General features: G+C 39.3%; 1 protein-coding gene across 1 annotated transcript; it reads right to left on the reverse strand.

The window, feature by feature from the left end:
• Window positions 1–700: 700 nt before the first annotated feature.
• Window positions 701–1,663, reverse strand: LOC136155721 (olfactory receptor 7C2-like). Its single transcript, XM_065917746.1, has one exon. The coding sequence runs from the start codon at window positions 1,661–1,663 to the stop codon at window positions 701–703; it is 963 nt and encodes a 320-aa protein (XP_065773818.1).
• Between the last annotated feature and the right edge of the window lie 10,034 nt (window positions 1,664–11,697).

Genomic DNA, 11,697 nt, shown 5'->3' on the forward strand with positions numbered 1-11,697 from the left:
ATTTCTTAGGTAATGGATACAGATGTGAAAATTTGAATCCAGACAGAATACACTAAAGTGATCAATGATGAAGGAATATCTTCTATATTATAATTTTCCATTCCACCTTCCTGGAATGCAGTTGCAATTGCTGGAAGGGCAGAAGCCATTTTGCTACCTTGAGGGTAGAAACCCCATGGTCAAGCTAGAGATAGAGCAAAAAAAGCAGAAGGATTCTCAGTACTTGACAGTACTTTGAACTGTTCAGCTCCAGAATTCACATATCAAGAATGAAATAAAATACTTTAAGTTTGATGTGAATGAAAGTTATTCAGAGAAAAGGCACTTCTTCCAGTTCATTTAATTCACACAACCTCAGAAAACGTCTCTGTAAATGAGTTTGCAGGGCAACATTTCCATAATAGTTATACATCCCATCACTTTGACAATATCTATTAAAAACATGAGATTCAGTTTATTTTTTAAGAACTTTAAATCATCACTAAGTGTAACAGAAAATGTCAGGTTCAATTCATATGAAGTTAAAATTCATATGGTTACAAACTGAAAAAGGGAAACAAAGATATATTATGAAGGAAAATAGAGAGGGTTGTGAAGACCCAAGGAAAGTTTTTCTTTAAAACATGAGTATTAGGAAAGATAAAAACATCAAGTGAAGGAAGCCAGGATTTCTGGTCCTCAATGTTATGTGCCCAGTTACTTATGAGAGTCCTCCGAAGGCCCTGTGAATGAGAGACGGTGCCCTGCTAATGAGCCGCACAAGGACCCCCTTCATGTCCCTGCTCCTCAGACTGTAGATGAAGGGGTTCAGCATGGGGGTGACCGTGGTGTACATCACAGACGCCACCAGACTTGTCCTAGAGGATGAAGTGACTGCAGAACTGAGGTAGACCCCTAGGCCTGTGCCATAGAACAAGGAGACCACTGAGAAGTGAGACCCACAGGTGGAAAAAGCTTTGTATCTGCTGCTGACTGATGACATTCTCAGGATGGAGGAGGAAATCTGATAGTAAGAAAAGAGGATCCCAGAGAGAGGAAAAACACCTAGGGTAATAGTCATAAAATAGACCACTGTGTGATTGATGAGGGTGTCAGAACAGGCAAGCTTCAGGATTTCAGGAAGATCACAAAAAGATTGTGGGATCTTCATGCTTCTGCAGAAAGACAGCCTCAAGATAGTCAAGGTCTCAGGCAGGGAGGCTGTGACGCTGAGGCACCAGGACCCCAGAGCCAGCAGCCCACAGACCCGGGGGCTCATGATGACCATGTAGTGCAGGGGGTGACAGATGGCCACGAAGCGGTCATAGGCCATCATGGTCAAGAGTAAATTGTCCAGGCATCCAAACAAAATGAAAAAGAATACCTGGCTGAGGCAGCCTGCATAGGTGATAACTTGACTCTGTTTCTGGATGTTCCACAGCATCTTTGGGACAGTGGTGGAGGTGAAGCAGATGTCAGCGAAGGACAGGTTGGAGAGGAAGAAGTACATGGGGGTGTGGAGGTGGGAGTCTGAGATGACAGCTAGGATGATGGCCAGGTTTCCAGTGAATGTGACCAGGTACATGGAAAGAAAGAGCCCGAAGAGGAGAGGCTGTAGGTCTTGGTAATCTGTGAATCCCAGGAGGAGAAAGTTTCTGATTCCTGTTTGGTTTCCTCTTTCCATGAGTCTGCTGGGCTAGCCAACAAGGAAGAAAAAAAGAATACAAAATTTACCCCAAATAAATATTCCCCAGAGAGGCAGAAATATCCTTAATCCAAACCCAGGAATACCATGAAGTCATTCATTTGCGCTAAGGATTGACTTCATTTGATGACAAATTGTGGTCACTGTTGACATCTAGAACAATTGTCTTTGAGTTCAGCAATCCTCAAATTGTGATTGTCTCTCACCAGCAACATCAGCAACCCCTAGAAATATTAGAAATTCACATTTTTAGGCTCATCTGACCTGCGTGTGCGCTCAATCATGTGTTTGACTCTGCAACCCCATGGGCTGTAGCCCACCATCTCATCTCCTCTGTTCGTGAGATTTCCCAGGCATGTGGGCTGAAGTCAATTGCCACTTCCTCCTCCAGGAGACCTTCCCAACCCAGGGGTTGGAGCCAGCATCTCCTGTGCCTCCTACGTTGGCAGGTGGATCATTTACCAGAGTCACCTCTGACCTACTGAATCAGATACGCTGGGTGTGAAGTCCGCACTTGGTACTTTAACAAGCCCTCCTGGAAATTCTGACACACATTTGAGATGCACTGCTCTAGTGCTCGCCTGCATCCCCAAACAATCGTCCCTTCCCTGGCATCCAGGATGGCTGCTCATGAGGGTTTAACAGTGCTTATAGAAGTGGGGAATTCTCTGACTCTAGGCAGTTTTTTTCATCGTTGAGAGTTTCTTTCGTTGTACTGTCTTTCTGTAATTTCTATATCATATCCTGTGGAACTTGGGTGCTCCTTTTGTAAAAAAAGGGAATAAAAAGCCCAATATTATCATTAATCCTCATTTACATGTTATTTATATTGTCAATAACCCTATATAAATTCAATCACAATTGAACTTCTAAATATAGACTCTCCTAGAGTTTCTAAATATGGAGTTTGTCTTCACATAAATCATCTTTTGTTTTGCGTTTTGGGTGAATGTGTGCTTAGTCGTGTCTGACTCTTTGGGACCCTGTGGACTGTAGCCTGCCAGGCTCCTCTGTCCATGGGATTCTCCAGGCAGGAATACTGGAATGGGTTGCCATTTCCTTCTCCAGGCGATCTTCCAGACCCAGAGATCCAAGCTGCATTTTGTGTCTCCTGCATTGGCAGGTTGATTCTCCCTGAGCCACCTGGGAAACCCATAAAAACAGCCTACCACCTCCAAAACTGACCTTGTATTCTTTTGTGTGGTATGAATACTTACAATCTATCCTTCTAAACTATTTTAAAGAATACAATACCATATTATCAACTTTCTTAACTATGTTATATCCCTGGAGAAGGAAATGGCGATCTGCTCCAGTATTCCTGCCTGGAAAGTTCCATGGGCAGAGGAACCTAGCAGGCTGCAGTCCATGGGGTTGCAAGAGTTGGACACAACTTAGCCACTAAACCACCACCACCACCATGTTATATGCCACATCTCTAGAGTTTTTTCATTTTGTATAACAAAAACTTTATACACTGAGCAAGAGTTCCCTATTTTCCTTGCCTTCTAGCCACTTACAATCAACATCCTATTCCCTGCTTCTATGAGTTTGATAATTCTAGATGCTTCAAGTGAGTGGAATCATACATCATACAGTATTTGTTCTTTTCTGTATGGTTTATTTCATTTTTTATAATGTCCTCTGATTCATCCAAAGTGTTGCGAGCAGCAGGATTTCTACATAGCATTTTAATGTGGTATAGGTTTAATATCATTAATAATGACATTTAGTCCTTCCCATTAAATCTCTGAACTTGCTTTTATATTAGGAAAGCATTAGATTTTGTTTTTTGTACTTATAAGCTGCTATGGGCATTTTCTAGATTTCCTTATTAATTTCAAGATTTTCTTTAATATTTATATATTTTCTCCAAATAACATTATTTTACAATGTCTGTTGGTGTTTAGGTTTAATTGCAATGCTATGAAGCTCCACAACACTGTTCAAATTTATGTTAAGAGTTGGAATTCTTACTATTCTTCTTTTCCTTCAGGGGAATAATTCTAGAGTTTTTATTTAATATATTTACCATAATTTAGGATATATCTATATGTATTTTTATCATCTGAACTTTCATTTTTATTCTTGGATATGTTAGAGGGCCATTTAGAGAGGTAAATAAGTATTTCACAACTGATTAATAATTTAGAAAAAATAATGTTAAATCTTATCTCCATATTTCCTAATGAATTTCAAATGTTAAGTGTGGAACAAGGGACCATATAGACTATCAGAAGGAAATAAATAAAATACATAGATAATATAATTTATATATGAATATATGTAATTTTTAAAAGCAGATATTCTCACTGAATAAAAAGTTTTTGATAGAAAAAAGGTGAGAAAAGATGAATAATTGGACCATAAATTGAAAAATTATTAATGAGAAAATGTACCATGCAGAAAGATAATGTATTTGACTAATAAAAATTAGTATCTTTAACCTATAAAGCCTTAATTAAAAATCATAGAAACATTAATGTATTAGCTGGAGAAAAGGCATAAGATATTAAATATTTATAGAAAGTGTAAAAAAGGTAATAAGTTTTGAGAATTTTTTTTATAGTATTAACCTAGAGTGTGAAAGTAAAATAAGATACACTTTTCACTGAGGTCATTAAGAAGCCATTGGAAAAAATAAAGACTCAGAATGCAAAATTTCATCAAGTGAAAAGAGAAATAGCACTTCATATACGTAGGCGGCTGCACTTTGCTGGAGTGGCCATGAAGAGATACCTCACTTCCAAGGTAAGAGAAACCCAAATAAGATGGTAGGTGCTGAGAGAAAGCATCGGAGGGCAGACAGACTGAAACCACAATCACAGACAACTAGTCAATCTGATCACACGGACCACAGCCTTGTCCAACTCAATGAAACTAAGCCATGTTGTGTGGGCACACTCAAGATGGAGGGACCATGGTGGAGAGGTCTGACAGAATGTGGTCCACCAGAGAAGGGGATGGCAAACCACTGTAGTATTCTTGCCTCGAGAACCCCATGGGCAGTATGAAAAGGCAAAAAGATAGGACATTGAGAGATGAACTCCCCAGGTCAGTAGGTACCCAATATACTACTGGAGATCAGTGGAGAAATAACTCCTGAAAGAATGAGGGATTGAGTCAAAGCAAAAACAACACCCAGCTGTGGATGGGACTGGTGATAGAAGCAATGCTGTAAGAGCAATATTGCATAGGGACCTGGGATGGGAGGTCCATGAATCAAGGCAAATTGGAAGTGGTCAAACAGGAGATGAGAAGAGTGAATGTTGACATTGTAGGAATCAGTGAATTAAAATGGACTGGAATGGGTGAATTTAACTCAGATGACCATTATATCTACTACTGTGGGCAGCAATCCCTTAGAAGAAATGGAGTAGCCATCACAGTCAACAAAAGAGTCTGAAATGCAGTACTTGACTGTAATCTAGAAAACAACAGAATGATCTCTGTTCACTTCCAAGGCAAACCATTCAATATCACAGTAATCCAAGTCTATGCCCTGACCAGTCATGCTGAAGAAGCTGAAGTTGAACGGTTCTATGAAGACCTTCAAGACCTGCTAGAACTAGCACCCCCAAAAGATATCCTTTTCATTATAGGGGCTAGAATGCAAAAGTAGGAAGTCAAGAAACACCTGGAGTAACAGGCAAATTTGGCCTTGGAGTACAGAATGAAGCAGGGCAACGGCTAACAGAGTCTGCCAAGAGAATGCACTGGTCATAGCAAACACCCTCTTCCAACAACACAAGAGAAGACTCTACACATGGACATCACCAGATGGTCAACCTCAAAATCAGATTGAGTATATTCTTTGCAGACCAAAGATGGAGAAGCTCTATGCAGACAGCAAAAACAAGACAGGGAGTGGAGTGTGACTCAGATCATGAACTCTGTATTGCAAAATTAAGACTTAAATTGAAGAAAGTGGGGAAAACCACTAGACCATTCAGGTATGACCTAAATCAAATCCCTTATGACTATATAGTGGAAGTGAGGAATAAATATAAGGGACTAGATCTGATAGACGGAGTGCCTGATGAACTATGAATGGAGGTTTATGACACTCTACAGGTGACAAGGATCAAAACCATCCCCAAGAAAAAGAAATAGAAAAAAGCAAAATGGCTGTCTGAGGAGGCCTTAAAATAGCTGTGAAAAGAAGAGAACCAAAAGGCAAAGGAGCAAAGGAAAGTTATACCCATTTGAAAGCAGAGATCCAAAGAATAACAAGGAGATAAGAAAGTCTTCCTCAGCGATCAATGCAAAGAAATAGAGGAAAACAACAGAATGGGAAAGACTAGAGATCACTTCAAGAAAATTAGAGATATCAAGGGAACATTTCAGGCAAAGATGGGTTCGATAAAGGACCGAAATGGTATGGACCTAACAGAAGCAGAAGATATTAAGAAGAGGTGGCAAGAATATACAGAAGAACTGTACAAAAAAGATCTTCAAGACTCAGATAATCACAATGGTGTGATCACTGACCTAGAGCCAGACATCCTAGAATGTGAAGTCAAGTGGGCCTTAGAAAGCATCACTATGAACAAAGCTAGTGGATATGATGGAATTCCAGTTGAGCTCTTTCAAATACTGAAAGATGATGCTGTGAAAGTGCTGCACTCAATATGCCAGCAAATTTGGAAAACTCAGCAGTGACCACAGGACTGGAACAGGTCAGTTTTCTTTCCAATCCCAAAGAAAGGTAATGCTAAAGAAACTCAAACTACAGCACAATTGCATTCATCTCACATGCTAGTAAAGTAATCCTCAAAATTCTCTAAGCCAGGCCTCAGCAATACGTAAACCATGAACTTCCAGATGTTCAAGTTGATTTTAGAAAAGGCAGAGGAACCAGAGATCAAATTGCCAACATCTGCTGGATCATCGATAAAGCAAGAGAGTTCCAGAAGAACATCTAGTTCTGTTTATTGACTATGCCAAAGCCTTTGACTGTGTGGATCACAGCAAACTGTGGAAAATTCTGAAAGAAACGGGGATACCGGAACACCTGACCTGCCTTTTGAGAAATTTGTATACAGGTCAGGAAGCAACAGTTAGAAATGGACATAGAACAACAGGCTGGTTCCAAATAGGAAAGGGAGTACATCAAGACTGTATATGGTCACCCTGCTTATTTAACTTATATGCAGAGTACATCATGAGAAACGCTGGACTGGAGGAAGCACAAGCTGGAATCAAGATTGCCGGGAGAAATATTAATAACCTCAGATATGCAGATGACACCACCTTTATGGCAGAAAGTGAAGAAGAACTAAAGAGCCTCTTGATGAAAGTGAAAGAGGAGAGTGAAAAAGTTGGCTTAAAGAGCAACATTCAGAAAACTAAGTTCATGGCACCCGGTCCCATCACTTCATGCCAAATAGATGGGGAAACAATGGAAACAGTGGCTGGCTTTATTTTTCTGTGCTCCCAAATCACTGCAGATGGTGATTGCAGCCATGAAATTAAAAGACACTTACTCCTTGGAAGGAAAGTTATGACCAACCTAGATAGCATATTGAAAAGCAGAGACATTACTTTGCCAACAAAGTTCCATCTGGTCAAGGCTCTGATTTTTCCAGTAGCCATGTATGGATGTGAGAGTTGAACTATAAAGAAAGCTGAGCACAGAAGGATTGATGATTTTGAACTGTGGTGTAGAAGAAGACTCTTGAGAGTCCCTTGGACTGCAAGGAGATCCAACCAGTCCACCCTAGAGGAGATCAGTCCTGGGTGTTCATTGGACAGACTGATGTTGAATCTGAAACTCCAATACTTTGGCCACTGACTCATTGGAAAAGACCCGGAGGCAGGGAAAGATTGAAGGCAGGAGGAGAAGGGGACGTCAGAGGATGGGATGGTTGAATGCCATCACTGACTCGATGGACATGAGTTTGCGTGGACTTCTGGAGTTGGTGATGGACAGGGAGGCCTGGCGTCTTGTGGTTCATGGGATTGAAGAGACGGACACGACTGAACAACTGAGCTGAACTGATACCTCTCTGAGGTGATAATTGATCTGTTTTTCTGGACTGGAGAAATTAAATCAGTGTACAGATCTTTTATGCTTCCTTGCACTTATCCAAGGAGAATTTTCTACAAGAAATATCCAAATGTGGATAAGAGTCACCTTGGAGTGATAAAATGAGTCTTGAATTTTATATTCGTTTTCTTCTATTACATATTTCAAAAAACTGCAAATGACCCATGTGTAGTCTATCCTCAAGAAGTAAAGACATGAAGATTTGCACGATGTTGTTAATGAAAGTTACATATAACAAACGTAAGTAAAGCAGAAAATTAAGATAGAAGCAGAGTTAATGAATTAAAAAGCAGAAAATTTCTAGAACTGAGACATTCCAGAGCTAATTCTTTGGCAAAAGCAAACATATGGGCAAAAGTAGTTTGATGAGTGAAATAAAAACAAAAAGAACAAAAAATGCCTAAAATTAGGAATGAGAAAAATAAACATGGAGGTAAGGAGATGCTCAACTTTACAAGAAAATATTAATTAAAGCTTCATGTTAAAATTAGAAAATCTCTAAGAAATTAATTTATTTCTAATAAAATGTAAGTGTCCAAAGTTGATTCAGGATGGAGGAGAACAGATGAATAATTAGGGAAGGAATTGAGCAAACAACAAGACTTACATCCAAAAATGTGTTTGTGGGACCTAAAGACAAGAACAATATAAGAATTTCCCTTTAAATATTAAAGAAGAAAAGAAAGATTATTGTCACTATTATCAATTCTCAGGAAGTTGTAGCCAATGTAGTACAAAGAGAAAAAGATCCAAAAATTGTTAAGTATCAAAAAAGCAATTATTGTTTGAAGATGATAGATTGGCTGAAGATAATAAAAAATTGGCAATGTAAAAGTTCTTTTTAAATGTATTTTTTATTGGAAGAGGAAAACCAAATCTTTGAACTGAAAATGATTTTAGTAAGGCAACTGACACCAAAAAATAAAATAATAATAATATAAAATAAAAACCAATAGTCACCTTAAAGTAACCTTCAATGGCATTTGAATGATTTGCAGCCATTGCTTCTGTCTAGTTTCAAAAGGTTTTCATGACTATGGGAGCTTTCTGTACTATCTTTGCAACTTTTCTTTAAAATTCTCTAAAACTATTAAAAAATAAAAATTAACATAAAAACAGGGTGCAAGGGGGGGAAAAAAAAAGTCCAGGAAGTTTCATATGTGCAGTCAAGTCTCTCAGAAAATAGATCACAATCATTTCACATATTAACAAAAATGTAAGCCAATTAGAACAGGGGCTAGAAACTTGCAAATACACAGTAAATGAAAGTGATACAGTTACTAAATAAGTCAAATTATTGAGGACCTCCATGTGTCAAGTATTTGTGCTAAGTTTTGTATGCCTTAGCTCATTTTATCATGCTCATTGTTGCTTTGATTTAACAAATGATTGTATGTGAACAGTAATAAAATAGTAATGATTAACATGTATAGATGCTCACAGGGTAATTAAAAAACCTCTCGTGCATTATCTCCTTTAATTTAATTTTCATATTAACCTTACAAATTGGACACTGTTATTATCCTCATCTCACAGATGGGGAAACTGAGACAAACATTCAGCAAACTGTTTGAATCACAAAGCTGTTTGAATGGGCTTGTAAGGTGTAAAGAGTCTGCCTGCCAATGCAGCAGAGGCAAGAGACCCGGGTTCAATCACTGGCAGTTGGGAAGATCTCCTGAAGTAAGAAATGGCAACCTGCTCCAGTCTTCTTGCCTGGAAAATCCCATGGGCAGAGGAGCCTGGTGGTTTACAGTCTATGCAGTTGCAGAGTCGGACCCAACAAAGCATGCATGCACGTAGGTACGTGCTAACTAGGAAGGACCGCTAAAATGCTTCTTGTTTGAGTGAGTGAATAAATCAGTAAGATATGATAGACAAAAGGAAACAGGAGAATCTGCTGGAGACTAGAACCACTTGACTCCTAAAAAACAACTAAGATGGTTGCATAAGAAATCTGGAGAGATGCTGGGTACTGAAACAAGTTCAGTTTCCATTAAGAAGGTGAGAGATTCTCAAAAATGGGTCTCAGAAGAGAGGGGAAGGAACCCGAGTGGAAGAGAGTTTTAGAGACTCGGGACATAACTGTGTAGACTTACCATTGTGTTATACTCATTTGTGCCACCCAAGTTAATACGCTGAGAGTTCTGCCTGTCTCCATACCTGTTTCCCACAGCACACACTCTAATAATGTCCTCAGTGAGCCTCTCGTTCCCTGGAACCTTTCATTCCTGGGTGATGGATCCTCAACTCAACTCCAATGAAGTGCAAGGAGGTGGCATCAGGCATCCATTCTCTGAAAGGACACAGCTGAACCACCTCCTTTCTGGGACAGTTGAACCGCAGTGAGAGAAGTTAAGGGGCATTTTTACTGTTTCTGTGGCTTCCAAGGTTGAATTCTCCCAAGTGCTCATTAAATTAATTGTTCCATTGTTACTCTGTTCTCTGAACAATTTGGTTCCCACTAGTGAGGAAGCCAAACTAGAAAGGAGCTTCTGCTAGTTTTGTTCCCATGGGAACATCTTGGATGCAAGAGATGCTTCCCCCTCCCCATGCACCTTAGTCACAATGCTCTTTTCTCCAGGATCTGATCTCCATTATCTTTTCCCACAAGCACTTCCTCAACATTTGAGATGGAATTTCTTTGTCAAGGGCATGATGGCACATTTTTCAAGAGCATGTGAATGTCAAGCATCTTAATGTGGAATTATGATCAAGGATATGGGTTGCACCAGTCTACCAACAAAATCAGGCCATGACTTTGCCACAACTTCTGCTCTTGTTGTTGAAGGTGTAATCTGGAGAAGGTGCCAGAAATACAAGAAGAGAAATGGTGTGAGAAGGGGTTCGGCTGGATGTTCAGGCAGACTCCATGGGAATAAGTTGCTTTTCAGGGTCAAAACTTGACTTCAGGGTCAAGTTCATTGGATGGCCCTCAACACTTTAGTCCAGAGAGAATGGGCTGTCTTAAATAATTCACAAGAGAATGACTTTTTTTTCTGTATATCTCTCATTTTATAAAAGAATTATATATTTTTTAATTGAAGGATACTTGCTTTACAAAATTTTGTTGTTTTCTGTCAAACATCGACATGAATCAGCCATAAGTGTACATATCTTTTATAAGTGAAATCTAAAAATATGAAACAAACTAGTGAATATAACCAAAAAGAAACAGACTCACAGACATAGAATTTCTTTTTCTTTTTTTGACTGCATTGCTCAGCACGTAGAACTTCCCTGACCATAGACTGAATCCATGCCCTCTCCACTGACAGTGCGGAGTCTTAACCACTGGATCACCAGGGAAGTCTGGACTCAAAGACAGAGGGAACAAACCAGTGGCCAACAGTGGGAAGAGGGAAGGGAGAGGGGCAAGACAGGAGCAAGGGATTAAGAGGTACAAACTACCATGCATAAGATAAGCCACAAAGATATACTGTAGAGCACAAGGAATGTAGCCAATGTTCTATGCTAGCAGTGAATGAACTATAACATTTAAAATCGTGACTCACTATGTGACTACACCTGAAACTTAAATAATATTTTTTTTGCAAAGTTTGAACTTTTAATTTTGTATTGAGGTATAGTCAGTTAACATTGTTGTGGCTGTTTCAGGTGAACAGCAAAGGAACTCAGCCTTATGTATACATGTATCCATCCTTCCAAACCCCCAGCCCATCCAGGCTGGCACATAACATTGAGTAGAGTTCCATGTGCTATGCACGAAGTCCTTGTTGGTTATCCATTTGGAATATGGCAGTGTGTACATGATTTTCCCAGACTCCCTTACTATTCCTTCCCCCTGGCAACCATAAGTTCATTTTCTAAGTCTGTGAATCTCTTTCTGGTTTATAAGTAAGTTCATTTGTATCAATTCTTTTTGGATTCCACGTATAAGAGATGCAATACAATATTTCTCCTTCTATGACCAACTTTCTTCACTCAGTATGACACTCTCTAG

The sequence above is a fragment of the Muntiacus reevesi genome, chromosome 1, assembly GCF_963930625.1.
Source record: "Muntiacus reevesi chromosome 1, mMunRee1.1, whole genome shotgun sequence".
In the NCBI taxonomy this organism is placed as follows: domain Eukaryota; kingdom Metazoa; phylum Chordata; class Mammalia; order Artiodactyla; family Cervidae; genus Muntiacus; species Muntiacus reevesi.

Coding starts and splice junctions, on each gene's coding strand:
- LOC136155721 (XM_065917746.1), bottom strand. CDS start 1,663: ATGGAAAGAGGAAACCAAACAGGAATCAGAAACTTTCTCCTCCTGGGA.